Source organism: Lutjanus erythropterus, chromosome 1 (genome assembly GCF_056507025.1).
Source record: "Lutjanus erythropterus isolate fLutEry1 chromosome 1, fLutEry1.hap2, whole genome shotgun sequence".
NCBI classification, from domain to species: Eukaryota; Metazoa; Chordata; class Actinopteri; order Lutjaniformes; family Lutjanidae; genus Lutjanus; species Lutjanus erythropterus.
Window position 1 is genome coordinate 18,101,342 of NC_139317.1, and position 18,360 is coordinate 18,119,701.

An 18,360-nucleotide genomic window follows, 5' to 3' on the forward strand; every position below is an offset into this window, starting at 1 on the left:
AGACTACAACCAATTTATCACAAAAATACAGAATAAATGAGCTGATACTATATGAAAAAAATGAAAATGTTTGATGTGGCAAACAGCCTATCTTCCCGCCTTCAAGGAATATTTGGGATGATTTGAAATGGGGTTGTGTGAGGTACTTACTGATAGTCAGTGCCTACAATAGATGTTGGTCGGCACTTCCCCAGTTTGAATAAGCAGAAAGGGGCACCAGTATGGAAGGTAAGCAATGTACTACTGTGAACAAGCTCAGCAACAAAAGTTATTTTAGCCTTTAAAAAGTCAAATAATCAATATCAGTTTAAGTGTACACTATATTTATAAGATTTTTACTGCTTTACTTTGCCATCATACAGTCATCTACTGACTGGAAACTACCATTACAAAAGCCAAATATCACTCTCTTCACACCAACCAGACTCCATAGGCGAAATCAGTAATTTTACCTTGCAGATCACAGGAGCTGTTGGTCTACTGCAGCCCCAATCTGTTAGTTTGTTTGTGTGTTATTGTGTGACTTAAGTGATTGCAAACTATCCTTTAAAAAGACTGAAGTCACACATTAACACAAATAAACTAATATATTGAGGCTGCTGTGGACCAGCACCTCCCATGGTCTGCAAGGTAAAATCACTGATTTTATCTATGGAGTTTGGTTGGTTTGGAGGGAGCGATATTTGGTTTATAAAACAGCTGTTTCCCATTAGAAAAGTCTTTAACTTAAACTGATATAGATTCTTTTAGATGGATCTTTTTTTAAGTGGCCAGAATACCTAAGACACTGACTGTTGATAAGTACCCATACAACCCCACATCAAATAATTCAAACTGTCCCTTTAATAGGCCCATGTCATTCTAAAATGCAATCATAAAAAATGTAGCTTTCGAATGTATAGCATTTCTGTAATTAGACAGATGAGTGATACACAGAAAATAATTGTTTATCAGAGAACATTATGCCCTTGGACAAACACTGACTTTTACAAAGAGAAAGTAATTAAACTTTCTTGAAATACAAGCTAAACTTTTGTTGTTTACAGCGAGACAAAAATAGAAGTTTGGATCTATTATTACTTGAACCTTATATTAATCAATGTGTTGTTCATAGGGCTTCATTGTGAGAATAGATTGTTTTCAGATGGCTCGGTCTCTACAGGCTCTTAGGGCCCAAACAACACACCTCCAAACAGCACAGCTCATTAGCATTCCTCTCTGGCCTGTCTGCTGGCCCCTGGCTCACTGTGTGATGGAGCACTCTAATGTGCTACATGGCTGTCAGGACAAGAGGCTGTCTTTTCTCTAATATTTATCAATTCTTCACCATGATTACAATTCCACTATCCTGTACATCACACAAGCAAACCCATTTTCAACAGGTCTGCACAGCATGAATGAAGGTCTAAGGCAATGTGGCCTGACATATTCAGCAAAGCTTTGAGGATCGGGGGGTGGAATACATATGGTTAAAATGTGAATGTGAAGAAAGATTGTAATCTCAGAGCAATCTGTCAGCCTTGCAGGGATGGAGCGTCAAGTGCTTAGACAATGGGTAAAGTTATAAATTCCCACCTTCTCATATGGAAAAGAACCTGACATCTAATTCAGGCTGACCTTTGTGACTCTGGCATAGAGATACAGGCCAGAATAAAGCAAAGGATCAGAATAAAAAGTCGGACTGATAAACCTGCCTTTTGAAAAGAAAGACTGTGAAAGATTTCTCTATGCAAGATAATGTTCTGAAAGCACTGTCAAATTTTAAACTATTCCAAATACTGATTAGCAATTTGAACTCTAAAGAGACTAAAATTAGGAAATTAGTTTGATCTCTTGCATTTTAATCTGTCTCTTCAAAAAACTATCTTCATATACAACTAAATGGTTTGCTAACTACATTTCAGGGGAACCGTGAGGACCAGAGTTCCCGTCCTGCATCTCAGCTGTGATTGGGATTAATGCTTTGATTAAATTTCCATGTTAATGTCCAGCCAGTGTTGATGGTAAATGTAGTCAACTGAAGCAATAAATTCCTCAGTGCTGCTAAATTAACCAAGAAAGCTGAGTTCTAATGCTGCAAAATCTGTTGTTCTGCCTGCATCCAGTAATGTAGCTGGATGTAAGGAAGAACTACAGGCTTTTTCACCTAGGGGTGAGGTACTACTGCTTGATGGATATTTTTGTCACCAAACACTTTGTTTTGGCTGCCAAATTAATGGCTATAGACTAGAGTGATGATACGTAGCAATATAAAGAAGTTCACATGCAATGTATCCTAAGACAGTAGGCGCTGCAGGCACAGCTCCTCAGCAGAAGAATTCAGCTTTCTTGGCTAATATATCACACACTTTACTATAGGATGCTCTCTCTTGACAGGGACTTGGCACTCTTTGGATATTCAAAGGACTCTTTAGCTCTTCTATCATATATTCAAACAGCTCTTTTGATGGGCACGGTGCTAGCCTAAAAACTCATTCTAAAAGACTGGAAGACATCAGCTGCAACGTGCTGGCTGTGTGAACTTGTCTTGGTTATTCACATGGAAAAACTGTGATCTAATCATCCAGAATGTGAGCATAAATGGGAGGAAGCTTGGGGTCCATTTCTGCAATATCTGGACTCAATGAGAGCATCTGAATGAGGAATGTATCTGGATGTACATATTAACTGGGTCTTTTCTCTTTATCCTTTTTGTTGTCTTGTTCCTGCATCCTCTTATTTTTGATGGGTTGTATTTAACAATCCCACATGGATGATATGCATTGCTAGGTGCTTTTATGTTTCTGACTCATGACGATGATGAATTTAGAGGTCAGGATGCCTCTCCCACGTGTGTGTGTGTGTGTGTGTGTGTGTGTGTGTGTGTGTGTGTGTGTGTGTGTGTGTGTGCGCTCTGATTGGTTTTAGGCATGGACGGATTTATTGCTTCACTTGACTTTATTTACCATCAACACTGCCTGGACATCCACATGATGATGAATAGCAAATTTTCCCATTCAGGTTATGAATAGAGGGTGGTTTAGGTTAAATATTGTAAACACATACCGTCTCGGACTTATTGCCATGAGATGATGACTAATGAATTACACTTACAGTAAACTTTTTGTGATATGTTTAGCATGACAATTTAGCATCAAGATTGATGTATTATATATTGTGTAATGAAGCTTGTCACTGTGTACTACAAACCATCTGAGACCTCCAACCATATATTGTGTTTACATTTTAAAACGGGTGTCCCCGTTTTAAAAACGTATACTATGCAAGATTTTCCTGGGACGTTTCTAGGCATCAGCTTTTTGTGGTAGCGGTTGCGTGTAGCCCCAAGCCAACATAAGTCAGCAGGTGGTCAGACTGGGATGTTATAAAAATTTAGCGACCAGGTTACATTGCTGTTTTTGTGTCTCTCCTCCGCTCTCTGTCGGTGTGATGGATGCGTAAAGAGCTGCAGGTCTGTGTGTTTGCCTGATGGAGGGCAGAGCTGAGACACACACCCACTAACCGCCATGAAACAATCAGAAAGTAACTTTTCCTTTCTCAAATTCACGGCTTTGTTCTTACATTTCGGGAGGCGGGGCCAACTTTGAATGTTTACAAACAGCAAATGACAAATCCCACATAGCATGCCTTTTTTATACAGTTTGACAATATTTTTACCCCCATCGTGAGAATTCAGATGTATAAAAAATGTTGCAGCAATTACAAAATAAGTTAAGCTAAGCTGAGTTAGACCCATAAAATATGAACTTGAAATTATTAAGTCTAATTGGTTTATGTAAACAATGTTTTCAATGTAAAAATACACTCGACAAAAATATAAACGCAAAGCTTTTGTTGAAGCAAAAGAACTGAAACTTCCAAGTACACAAAAGGAAAATTTCTCTTAAATCTTATTCAAAACTTTAAAATTCATGTTAGTGAGCACTTCTCCTTTGACAAGATAATCCATCAACCTGACAGGGGTGGCAAATAGAGATACTGATTGAACAGCATTATTATTGCACCGGCGATCCTTGGACGATAAAAGGTCACTCTAAAATGTGCAGCTTTATTTGGAAAAAAAGACATTTATTAGGCACTGAAGTATGGCAACTCGACACAGGGCAATTGTGCTCTTCTTAAAAAAATTGGCATCTATAACATTATGTCAAATAGCCACCGCTCAGTGTCTGCTGTTTATGCCAGAGCTGTCAGGTGGATGTATTATCTTGGCAAAGGTGAAGTGTTCACTGACACGGACTTTGTGAACAAAATTTGAGGGAAATAAACCTAAAGTCTTACAACTTTTACTTCAGCTCATGAAAAAGGGGAACAGAAACAAAAGTGTTAATATTTTTGTTGAGTGTACATTACTTTTAGAAATCCCATCATAGCATGGAGAACAAAGCTAAGTCAGAGTATGCTACCTTGGCTGACACTTCCATGCTGTTGTCCTGCATTGTCATGATGGCCTCAGAGATCTTGATGTCAACCGGGTCTATGATCGCTTCAATGTTGAAGGGTCCCTCCAGTCTGTCTGCCACCAGTAACATAGCATCTGTCAGAACACAGAGGACACATGTCAGCTTACAGATATTAAACAGTCGCATACACACACAGATATTACACTGTTTCTGTTTACGCACACGCGTCAATATGTTCACATCATCTTTTGAGGCTTAACAATACTCAATGCAGAACCCTCAGGGTGCTCAACTCTATCGTGTGTCTGTCACATGGGTCCAAGTGAGAGTACAAAGAACAGTGCCTTCTCCAAATGTGTTGACAGCCAATAATTACAAACACAAAAGAAACCTGCCAGCACCTTCATCAGCACACAAAAACACACAAACACAAACATGCACACACACAACGTCAGAAAGAGATGGTGTGATAGAGTGAGAGGATGTGCAACATCAATAGAAATTAAATTTCAGTGTTTGGAGCAGCTCACAAATAGCTTATACATAAAACAAATCATTGATTTGCATACATGCTAATCGCTCCAGTCAGAGACAAGACTTCAGGTTTATTTGTCTGGTTCAATCTCTACTTCTAAATTGTGAAAATATATCAATAAATTCATCTGTGACCATGTATCATGCTAGTGAATACTTTTTAATTACATCCCAGACACTCAGTATTTTAACTTAATTTTTGTCTGTCATGAAGTCTATGAGACACCAAAAGCATGCAAAACTTAGATTTCCCAATATGTATCACTTAAAAATATTTGATGTCAAGTGATGAGATCAGTTAGGGGAGAATGGGGACGGTTGCAACACATTTTACATTTCTCCCAGTTAATATTTTGACTAGACAAACCAAATCTTTATATATTGAACTTACATGTGTCTGCTCTCATACCACCCAAGATAATCACATATGACATATTTTTCACAGTATTTATATCAAAAGAGATGTTGCATCTGACCCCAATCCTGGGGACATTGGCAACATATTAGAAATAGAAAATGGCATTGTATTATGAAAATATGCATTCTTTACTAATATTATAGTATTATCTATTTATTTAGAAATATTTATCAAATACCAGGTATTGAGTTTTGTTTGTTTATGTGTACATCATAGGCCTTCAGTCAGTATGCAGATGGTACAGATGCTATTCAAGCTCTATATTTCAGTGTGAGACAGGAAGAATGTTGAACTATTTTTTTTTATTTACCACGCAATTACTGTTTTATGTTGAAAAATACTGTTGTGTGGTCTGTTTTTTATCTGACTGCTTAGCTTGGGGACAGTTGCAGCCTTGACAGAACAGACACACTGACCTACAGACACATGCTAAACATGTCACTTATAAGTCAACAAAACAATGATTGGTTTTGATTGGTTCACACAAAAGGTTGAGACCGTGTGACAAAAATACCACTCATGAAAAAAAAATACATCAAAACATTTTTTTAAATGCAGCAGCCTATGTTGTATCTTCTGACCATGTGCAGTATGAGGATCGTCACTCTAGTAGGTTTTTGATTGGAGGTATAAGACTTGTTGCAACTGTCTGCAGTCTACACTAACTGCAGTATAGAACTGTACTGTTTATTTCCTTGTTCATTTGCCAAAATCCAAACCCAAACTTAAAATCTAATCATGTCTTTAGACAACATCAAAATTGATCTCTGCTCTAAATAAGCAGAACAGAACAGTCAAAAAAAGAAAGAACACAAAACAACACCGCCCAAAAAAAAACAAAAAAAAACAGGGTACACAACACAGTATGACCTTATTACTCTGAATGAGTCTTGGCATGAATCAATACCTAAAACAGATTACCCTCCAAACTGCCACTTTTCATTTTTATTAAAACAATGAGATATTAATATGTTCATGCAGAGGGATGGTACTATTGATCCTGTTAGACTGGAAGATGTCAGCGGTGAAAAGAATGTGCTTGATATTTTCATTAGACTCCATCTTGTCGCTCAAAAAAGTAATTAAAAGTCCACCAAGTCTTGTTTGAGGGGTTAGCCCTGGTTAAGTGCTGAGGGCAGAGAACAATGATATCGAGGGAACTTCCATTTCTAGCGTGCGCTGACATTTGCAGGCATGTGGACCAATCATGAAAAGCCTATTTACCCCTACGGGAGCCGCTCTCTGCAAAAGGGCAGCAGGAACACAGTTCACCATCCCCTGAGTCTTTAGCCATAGTAGAGTGGCAGAGCAAATCATTAGATCATAAGTGATCATAGCTAGAACTCTGAAGTGGAGTGATCATTGGCCTCTAGTGCAGCTCTATAGGCTTAATGGGCAAAGCCTGATAACTAGACATCCTGCTGTGACACCAGTAAAAAGCAGCGCTTCTATCATCCCTGCTGGCTTCAAACATGGCTCAAACCATTAGCAAAGTGACTGTATGTTATACCACTGTAAACCTGTTTCTATTGACATTTGACAAATTATTTAACAATACGATTCATGGACAGATTCACCCAGAGCACTGCTACAGAATAAAAATAGATTTTTAATGCTAACCTCTAACAATGACCCTGCTTGCTTTGCTAATTGAAAGTATTATTTGTTCATACTTGCTGTAGCCTGTAGTCTGTAATCGAGCGCTGCAGGGATGATGCATCTTTGGCAGCTAACCTGGAATTAGCATTGCTCTGGTTTCATCAAGCCAACTGGATTTTGGATCAGTGCAAAAAATAATCTCTTTGACAAACTGTGTTTGTTCAGCAAAAGAAAACACTTTTATGATTTCTGAAGTGTGCATGCCATTAGCTTTTTACTCCAGGAGTAAAAAAATAAACTACACAACAGTTGCATGACTTCAACTTCACATTTAGTCATTAAGCCACTTGTTAGCAACTGCCTTTTTTAGGTGCATAAAAGTTCCATGACTGGGGTATTTATTTATTTCATTTTATTTTATTTTATGTCCAAAACAAAATGTGAAAATCTTTTGGTCTGTTGACCACAGACCTTACTTAAGGCATCAAACCTAATACCCATTCAAAGAATCCATTGACTTTGAGATGAGAGAACCTGAGGTGCCAAAATGCAAACTACTTTGTTTTTTTAGAACTTCCTGCAGCACTCTATGGTGATCTTGTTCTTTGAAGACATGGATTCAGATTCTATGATGTCAGTGTTCTTTTATTTATAAACTTGATTCAAAAAATATTTGTGTCACAAGGTGTCTTGTCTTAATGATTAGCAGATACGAAGAAACAAAAATAAGATTCACATTAATTTACATTAATTATTATAATATAACACAAATAGAGTCGGATACTGATTTCAGCTGTGGATTTGATGCATTGATGAGTGTTTGCTTGAGCCAGAGTCAGCTGATATTGGCCTGTCACAGTTATATTTGGTATATACTTTTTCCACTTGTATTTTGTTATTTATAGTTAGTAATAATAATTAAAAATATAATGTTGGACAATAACATTTACTATCAAACTGTAAAGTACCCTACATATCTGTTTGATGAGCACATTAATGACAATATCGGCCGACATACTGGAATTCTTTTACTCTCTAATATTGTTATCAGGATTGGATCCAAAAATCTAGTGTTGTTTGGGCCCTTACAGCAGCAGGACAGTGTATGTGGGATCAACTCCAAATAAACTACCCTGCCCAGGTTCATCATAATGAAGGAACATATCAGCCAGTGCAACAAGAATGACAGTCTGTTGCACAGTGGTTACACAGACAACTCTTGTTAACAGGATCAATTCGCTGCTGGTTTCGGTCTTTTCGTGGAATTTGTTCACAATAAAATACAATCCAGCTAAGTTATCTGTTGCTGTTTTATCACTATTGATGTTTCATTGTTGCACATTTCCAAATTCAGTCTGAAGCATCACCAGTGATCTGTGAGAAAATTGGACCCTTTGGGAACAAAACTAAACGGAGCACTTCAACAAAATCAGGACAAGAAGTCCTCATACATAAATCATGCCTTCTATAACAGCATGATTCATGAGTGATTTCTGACACTCCACCTTGTGGTTCAGGTAAAATTATATTTATAGACAACTGAAACTACTTATGGTTAAAATACTGCTACTGTGGCTAAAGGAAACTCATCCAGACTGACTGTTAATAGGAGTTAGAACATTAACTCTTATCTCGTGTATCAAAGCTGCACACTTCGTACTGCAGCGACTATTGTACAACAATTTTAACACTGTGTATTGTAGCCTGGTGTGGAAACTTTAATGTATTCAGCTAGAAAAGCTTAGGAGCCTTGTAAAATTGACAAATAAGATCATTGCGGTAATTCAGGTATAGCTCTCACAATTACAGTGTAACAGGCCGGTGTTGAGGAAAGCCAATACCATTCAGGACTGTCCTGACCAGCCTGTGCAGAATGAGTTTGAGCTCCTGCCCTCAGGCCGGCATTTCAGAGTGGCTGTCATGAGACCTAAGGAACATAAAGTCTCCCTCCTCTCAGCGGCTATTGACAGGGCAGGATATTAAGCTCATGCACTTGACTGAGGGGAGTGATTTAGAGGACACGTTAGCACAGAGGACAAAGCAGTAGGCTGTTTAAAGAGGGTTGAATTAAAAGCATAAAGATTAATACTCAAACCCGGTATTGCCAATTAACATAGAATTAAGTTGTGATGATATCCAGGGGCCCTATCTCAGCCCAGCAGAAGTGTTGAATCATTCACTGCAAACCAACCTCATCAAAAAGAGGTAAACAGAACATTTAATTATATGTATCGTATTTAATGTACATAATGCAAATATTAACACCCTCGCCAACAAAACTGTTTGCTGACAGAATATTAGAAGAGAGTTAACACCATCTTTGACTAAAATCTGGCCCTTGCCGTATGATCAGATGATGAGATTTCAATCTGGATTAGACCAGATCAAGTGATTTTTGTGTTTAAGATAGAACTATTGGCGTGTATTAATACTGCATTAACATGCTATTTTCTGAGTGTCTCAAAAGACTGATGATGGTGATCAAACAAACAAAACTCAAAAAGTTTATGTATCATGAGACAAAAGTTATTAACTTACTTGTTGTAAATAAGTTAGGTTGTAAATATATATGTAAATATATATGTGTATATGTATACATATATATATATATATATACACACACACACACACACACACACACTTATTTATGCCCCATTTCTTTTTTTTGTACATGATTATAAGAAGAAAACAAGTTAAATTATGTGTCAAATCAAATCAGGTTCAATCATGTATAAGAAGAAAAATTAGTTATCACCAAGTAATATCCAAAATCTGTTCCAAATGAACAGAGAGAAAAGGAGAAAAAGTCAACACAATTTAAGAGCAATTTGTAAGTTGAAGAAGCAGTGATGGAGATCTAACGCTAAAAGTCATAGTATCAAAGGAGGTACAACTGAAAACATGTTAAACATTAAATAAGTTTAAATGAATGTTATGGAAATAAAATAACATACTGAATGGATATGGAAAGAATGATCATGAAACTAGACAGCTGACATGATGTGTAGGTTGATTTTGATTTGCATTGTTTTGTTTGTTTTCTGATTATTTGCTCTTGCTGTGTTATGAATGTTTTACACTTGTTTAATTTAACTGTATGGTGAAAACCGAGGAAAAAACTTGAATATTCATGCTTAACACAAAGTTTATTGATGAAATATAAAAAAGAGCAGATTAGTACTCACTTCTTCGTATTCCTTTTCAGACATTAATTATTTATTGTGAATTTGTTTTTGTTTGTTTTTTTATATATTTTTGTCCTTTTTGCAGGACTGAATGATTTGAAAAAATGCAATTGTTTAAACTGATATTGTAATTCAAATATGATTTGCAATAACTGAGGAAATTATCATTTTTACAACACTATACTTACTTTTTTAACTACGGTGTGGATCTGTACAAAACAAATATGTTTTCTTATGTCTATAGAATACGATGTGCAGGCCTTGACATCACTTCAGCCTGACAATATTTAATCTAAAATAGTATCGTGGGACACATTCGGCCTTTAACAAGTATTGCACCTTCAGCAAATTTGAAAATTGCAGTGGGCCATATTGAAATCAAATGAAATCCAATCATGACTACTGTAGCATTTTATGGTATTTCTGTTTCATTTTATCTTCAATTTGTGTGCTAATTTACCATACATGTACAATGTTTTTTTGCTTTGTTTTTTTACCTTGCTGTAAATTGTTATTCATCTCATCATCTGTTCCTGATCTAAGGTTTGTGTGATTGTCTGGTTTTTTTTAAATACTTTTCCATCTGCACACTCTGATAGGTTTAATTGGAAATTTCAAGGCTAATAGAGTCAAATTATATCAAGCATTTGGGACAAGCAAGCAGTTATTTGGGATTGCAGTAGTGAGATCTAGTGAAGCCCGATAATTCAGAGACAGCTGATTAACTCAGGTGCTGGACCACAATCACACAACAGTGAGTGTGCTTCAAGAACAGAAATTAGGCTTGTCAAATTATCTACCAACACACAATTAGCTTATACACCTGAGTATCTCAGTCACCTTTGCATTAGGGTTATAAATTGTGATTATTGGCTGTGTTAGGGTGCTATAATTACTGACTTGACTCCACATAGCATTTTTTTCTGAGCACCAGGGTCTTTTTTCAGTTGTTCTTAATGAGGAAGGAGCGCCTGTGACCACAGAACCCAGCATCGTTTCACTAAGCACTCTGCCTTTATTTTGTGCGGCTGCTCTAAGCGCTTGTAGTTTAAAATCTTTGAACTTTTCAGAAAGGCGTTGGTGTCGTCACTGAAGAAAATGGAGGAGAGTTTGTCTTTCTGTTTTTTCTTTTTTTTTGCTGGTGTGCAGCAGAGAGCAGAGACTCATGTCTCAGGATGTTTTTAAAAGTCTCTGTGTGTTCAGCTCTCATTACCTTTGTAGCTTCTAACTGAATCTCTGTGGACTGAAGTTTAGTTTCTTTTGTGCATCGTGTCTGTAGCTTCAGGAGCTGCTTCATTTGACTGTTTCAACTTTGCCTCCAGCTGATAGGAGCCGTGTTAAGTTACTGCTCAAGAAACCAAACATTTCTTGCTTTTGCTGCTTCACAATAAAAGCTTTTAGATACCATAATGTGTAGGCACTTTTACTGTGAAGAATATATATGAAATGAAATGTGGGCCACTTCATCCAGTGTCCTGCACTGCCCTACCAGTGCTTTTATGCCAGAAAAAAAATGCTATGCAGACACGAAGCCTTAGGAATAACATTTCCCTTTTCATGGCTACAACTGCAACATCAATCTAATTTTGATGGGAAAAAAAAGATGCATGTTGTTACTGATTATCCAAAGACAGGCGTGTATCATATGTGGTGTAAAATATGTTTATTATATATTTTGGGTTACTTTTTTCTCCCAAGTAAAAACACATACAGTGGAAGACTTTTGTTCAGCCCTTCCCAAACAGCAACCAACATGTTAAACCTTGAACCTCAACGTGTCAACTCAAAACATCCCTCCTTACCAAATTCATCTCCGTGCTCTCCTTTATAACCCAACCAAAAAAAAATCTGGCAGTCTCATTACAGTTTAGTCAATAAACCATTTGAGTATCTTTATTCCAATTAAACATGCTCATGTTGTCAAGTTGCGTCTGTTCCAAGCCAGTCCTGTGCTGTTACCGTGCACTGCGTAAGTCGAGCCACAGATACACTCCCCTCGTCTGCCTGTACCTTTGAAGAGCACTCCTGTTTGTTTACTCTGGAGTCTCAAATTGGGCGTGATGCTTGGTTAGATTTCCATCAGGAGCTGGCTGGAGGTCACTGCACGGGACCAACCCCAGTCCTGTGAAGTCTTCAGCTGCCTATGTTTAAAGGAGTACAGCTCTAATGCTACAGCAGACAAAGCCTCAGTGGGATTCAGTGAGAGGAGATGGGAAATTGGCAGCAGTTCTGTTGCTCATTCCATAAAAGACTCAAAGACCTAAATGATATCCTCAGCTGAGTTCTGACAACCTATTTTTCATATAGCTTAATGAATATTTGATGGATTGTGAGTATGAGTCAGCCATATGAATTGCTATGGGGAAGGGTTACTTCTACATGCTTAAATAACTTCTGAAATTATGTCACATACAAGAGCACTTTTTAAAAACGATGTGCTGTTGATGAAAAGCATTTTAAAGATTAATCTGCTCTAACCATAAATCATTAGGAGTGCAAAGAAAAAGACATTATAGTGCACAGGCTATGCTCAGTATTGCAAAATGCTTAGCTTTTAACTCATATCATCTATTTTATTACTATACTTGTACTTGTCCTGGACCTCGTTGGTCAGTTTGGTATCCTGTGCTATGTCACTTATTTATTTGTGATGGTATCTTGAGATGTTCTGATACCAGTATTTCCTTTCCAATATAGATTTCGATAGCTTTTATAAAATGGGTGCGACAGGAAAATGCCAAAAGGCTTCTGTGTAGCAGGTTGCAAAACAAATAAATGATCACAATCTCTGGTTCCCCAACCCCATCCAGGAAAGGGATCCCAAAAGGACAGCAGAGAGAGATGTATGAACCTCCAGAGGACAGTATGGTTTTTTTGTGTTTTTTACTTTGGTAGCAGTGTTAAATCCTTTTTGATGACAGTAAAAGTGATTTAGCTTCTGTCATTTAAATGATGCAGAATAAGTAAAAAAGAAACAAGTGTATTAGGTACATAAGGTACTTAAATATTCACTGTCAGTGTGGTGAAAAACTAAATGATGCTGGTGACAGTTGCTACTGATGGAAAGCTAACGCTAGCTGAGCAGTGTCTGGCTACTGCTGGCTCATTGCTCCAGTTGGACATGATAAAACTGAGGGTCAAAACTGATCAACTTTAATTTATCAAGGTATCGCAAATATTCAGGTTCAGGCAAGAGGGGCAAAAAATAATTATTGAATATGTCTATAAAACAAAGGTTTGTTTAACTTGACATGAGTACATACAAGTTTGTAAAAATCCAAAAACATGTTAAAGTGCATTAACATCTTAAGCATTTTGTTTTTCTATCCCCAAGCGAAGGCGCAGCCATGACATTTTGGCAAAATATTCATATGTGCCAGTCTGATGTATGATCTGTTGAAAAATATATTATTTTTGTCGTATGGACTGGCTCAGGTGAAGGGCTTTGTAAAACATGAACAAACCCATACACAAAATGAATGCTATAGATTAAGACTTCACCATGCTGGGGGAAAAAAATGCTGCTGCTGGACAGTAGCAAGGTCTTGATTCAACGTTAATTAATTACATCGTATCCAATCATGCATAGACTCACATACTTGCCGATGTCAACACCAGCAATTTCAGCAGTATAGGATGTAAGAGGCATGTTTCGATAATGGTATCCATAACAACCCTAATAACTTTTAGTTGAATCCACATTCAGTCATGAATAAATTACATGTTGTTTGAAAGTAAAAACCTCATAATTCTATGAGGAAACAGTTTTAAGATTCACAAACACTAGCTGCTTATTTTGTATTGCTTTCATGTACAGGCTCCTTAATGCTCCCTCCATGTACAAAAATAGATTTGTCTTTTTCAAACAATATAACCATCACCGCCCACATACTTCCATGTGTCCTTTATGTTGGTACGGACGTTAAGTAAAACTTCAACTAGGAGGAGTCGCTCAGAGTCTAAAATTACCCAAAAGAAGAAGAGTCAAAAGTTTCAGACAAACCTGCCAACACTGGAGCCGGTTTTAATAATGTGCCATTAAACACATTACGACATGGAGAGAGGATTCCTTTTATTAATAAACTGACAACAAACATAATTTCCAATACTTTTGGATTTGTAAAACTTATATGGTTGCATCTCACTCGAACTATTTGCTTCTCTGCTACACTTCCCCCAAGATGTGCTGCTCCGTTTAGTACGTATCTGTAAGCTTCCAGAAAACAGGCACAAATACGGGTGCAATGAACGCCGAATACGGTCAGAAGGCTCTGTTCCTATCTGTATGCATATCTAATGTTTAGAGTTTTGATAGTTAGGTCCAAAGAATTAATTTTCAGAAGCGACCACAATCAGGACTTTATCCGAGAGAATTTAATTAACCATTTTATTTTGAGTTGTTATTTTCAGGGTTGGAGACAATAAAAGTGTTGCTTGTTTAAATTCGACTGGTGAGTATTCAGACTATTATTTTATTCAGTTTGCACTCAGGGGAAACTTGTTTTTCTGCCTGTCTACTGAGCACCAGATTTTGATGATCAACAAACACTTCAATGGATTTTTATAAACTTGTCATTTACATAAAAATGTTGGTACTTGCGACACTGTCCACTAATTGACTTCAAAATGATTTTGAATACTGGGTTCCTGAAGGTATACACACCTTGAGAGATTGCTAGTTTAAAAGTATTTAGATTTCTGAATTTCTTTGTTGTAGATTTTCCAAATTTAATTGACCAATTTTTTTTTTTGAAGAAGAAGTGGTTTCATAAATGCTTTTTGTTTTCGTGCTTATCTGATATTTATCCAGACTGATTTCTATTTATTTGACATTAGTTTTATGTAACAATGAAATTATTAATTTACCATGTGTATTAACAAATAAACAATCAATTTGTACCACCATTCATCCATCTATCCATTGACTGACACAGTGGGTTGTACTGGCATGGTTGTTTACTGCCAGCTGCATGGTGCCAACTTTTTTTTTTTTTCTTTTTTGCTTCAGGCTGCATGCTTGGTTATTTTCTAATGGAAAACTCTCCTTTTTTCTCACCCAGAGGGATTGGAGACACTCCAACAACCTACCTGCAGAGTCCCTCAGGGGAACACAGCAGTCATTCATGTGTGAATCTGTGACAAATAAACAACTTTCATGCAAACATGCTGAGAAACAAATAAAAAGGTATTCTTAATTATCAGGGGCATTTTTAACCCTTTGGTTTTTAATTTCATGACTGTTTTATTAACGTTCATGGGATTTCTGCCATGTGTTTCTGATCCCAGCGGTGGAACAAATTGGCTGCTTTTACGTTCGGTCACTGCATAGACAATTCAATTTTGATGTGGTGAGTCGTGCAATAAATACACCTACTATAAGATCAATTTCTGTCACACATTACTAGATTTATCCTGAGCAAGTACCTATAAAATCAGTTATAATATATGTGCTGTCTGGTTTCTTGCCCATTGCAGAGAAAGTACATATTTTAAAATATTGACAAGAATAACATCGACAAAAAGTGAGTCGTGCCCTCTTTCAGGCCATTTATAATTTTACTGACGTGCACCAATCCAGGCACATTGCTGATTTCCTTTAGATACAATTTTGTAAATAAAGTTTTTGAAGGATGGAGTCAGAGAAACCTCTCTGATTTACTGTTTGTGTGCCACAGTTAATAATGATTTCTCCTCCCATTCATTTGCCCTGTTAGATTTTAATGGTGGGAAATCTTGAACTATTTCACACTGCATATGTCAGACTGGCCCAAGTTGTTACTGGGCTCTGCATGACTGCTTTGGAGTCAATGGGAGGACCAGAGTGTAAAATTCAGAGTGTAGAAATGGTGAGGCTCAGACTTTGTTTGAACTCATCCTGTGTGACCTTGTCTTTAGGATTTAAAGGCATATCACTATCCCATTAATGTAAACTGGTATGGAGCTGCGACGGTATGGATTTTCTCTTGCTGCAGTGAAACAGCAACATATTCCTGCGGGATGGCAATTTAATGCAACTCCCCATCTGTGATTATTATCCATTTTGCCGTGTTGAAAACAGTTGTTGTTGTCAATTAATTAATGAATTAGATGTCCACTTGAAATCCCATGATGCCCTGGGTTGAATCAGTCGACCAACCAGAGGCTGTGTTGTTTTGGGGGGTGATTTTTTTTTTTTTTTAAGGGTCTGCAGAGTGACAGCCAGTGGTCAGCAAGTCAGTCTCATTCAGCAGCACAGTGCTCACCAACTCAGCCGGACATTGGGTGCACTGAGCTGGAGGAGGAATTTGAGGAAAATAGCCTGTAGAAACAGACTATTTTCACATCTAACATAGTGATTTAAGGATTTATGTTTGACCAAACCAGAGTTGATGATTGCTGAAAAGGCGGAAAGACTAACAAGACAGTTTTGGTGAGTTTTACTTTTAAATAAGGTGAATTTAAAATTAGTTAACAAGGCAATTAAGCTTGTCTTAGCTCTGTAGAAACTTGGGGGTGTACAATTGTATCTTTTTGTTTAATATGCAAAATGGGTGTAAAAATATTTTATTTCTTGATACTTTGTGAGATTGTTTTGTTTACTAAATGTCACAAATAAATATTGCGTACATAACGTAGCAAACTTGCCAGAGACTCGGGAGGGCAGGAGGTGGTGGGTGGGTGTTAACATATCACCCAAACCTACTGTATTCCTGACTTGTTAACCAATTGGAAGCTGTTTTCCTGACTGGGCATGTGTGTGACAGACCTGATCTCAAATGCATTTAATGACAAAGAGCGTAAAGAACATGTGTAAAACACTAACAAAGGCATCATACATTTACAATAGTTTTTAATTGAATTAAAGTATGATTCTCCTTTTAAAATTAGAAATAAAATCATAATAACATCTGAAACCACTCAAACTTGATTTGAGAACATGCCTTGGCTGTTTCCAGTGAGCATCAGCAATTGCCTTTCCAGTGGTGACAAAATTAATCTTGGGATAATTCTGCTGTATTGGAAATGAGGAACATAATGCAAAGAGAATTGCCACAGAGTGCCCAGAAATCTAAATCTACCCAATGATGAGATTCACTGATGAAAATGGAAAGAACAACTTTCACCATCTGCCAGTGCAAACTGGAGAAAATGGCTGCATGTAAACACGATGCATCCAACAATAGAACTTGATGACACTCTGCATACATACACGGGGACGGCTGATTACTCCATCACCGATGGTTCCTCCACATGCCACAAATTACACTCATCATGACAAGTGTTTCATAGAAACAGTGCATGACTTTGATCTTTTTTTCTAAGTTCTTCCTACAAGTCTGTGTACTGAAGAAATTCTCCATTACTTCATGTTGTGTTTGTAATACTGATGGCAGATGAAAATCCTTTTCCCCAACCTGTTCCCTTACAAGTTAAATTGTTTCCTTCGTAAGAGTTTTTCAGTGGACGAAGCATTCCACTGTTCTGAATAACAAAATGAACACAGCCAGAGTACATGATGTTTTTTTTTTTTTTTTTGCTTTTTTTTTTACAAAATAACAAAAACAACTCTGCAAAAGCATCTTCAATCTGCAGAGTAGTTCCATGTCAGGGAGACATTACCGTGTCACTGAGCATGCTCAGGGACGCGCTGCCTTGTTTACATGCTTTGCTACAGTTTGACGAGCTGAGAGGAAAACTACACCAGCTTTGTTCAGTGAGGGAATGTGTCATCTAAGTACAACAGTGCGGCTCTTTGATTTGTTGTCTGATGCTACAATCACTTTGCTTTTTTTTTTTTTTCTTTCTCGGTCTATTACAGCATACTGTATAATTGTAATTCAGCACCTGCAAAGAATTCATGAAGTGCCTCTTGGAGATCACACCAGTCAAAACTACAGTGTGAACACTGAAATTGAGACACAATCCACATGATAATGGTGATATAGAAACATGAAAAATATCAAATTCTTAATATTTCAGATTTTTAAATTCTTTTGCAGTTACTATTTGAGTTTAGCTCTATTGTTTATATTTTCAAGGATCAAAAATACTGATCCATGTTCCTGTTGTAGGATGCATCATGAGTGCAGTTAAAGATCTGGGTTTGATTTATGACACTGGATCATGTATGCGGTTTCCTCCCACATTCCAAAACAACAACTAATGGATTGGATACTAAACATTGACTGGTAACTGGTGAATATGACAGTTAATCCATGTTAGCCTTACAGTGACCTGGTGA

General features: G+C 37.1%; 1 protein-coding gene across 2 annotated transcripts in view; it reads right to left on the bottom strand.

The window, feature by feature from the left end:
- gpc6a (glypican 6a) overlaps positions 1-18,360 on the bottom strand; it is a 201,874-nt gene that overhangs the window by 47,853 nt on the left and 135,661 nt on the right. For both annotated transcript variants that reach the window (XM_084715489.1, XM_084715481.1), the window contains exon 5: positions 4,407-4,537. In XM_084715489.1, coding sequence (XP_084571615.1) covers positions 4,407-4,537 — 131 coding nt within the window. The remainder of the gene's footprint in view (positions 1-4,406; positions 4,538-18,360) is intronic.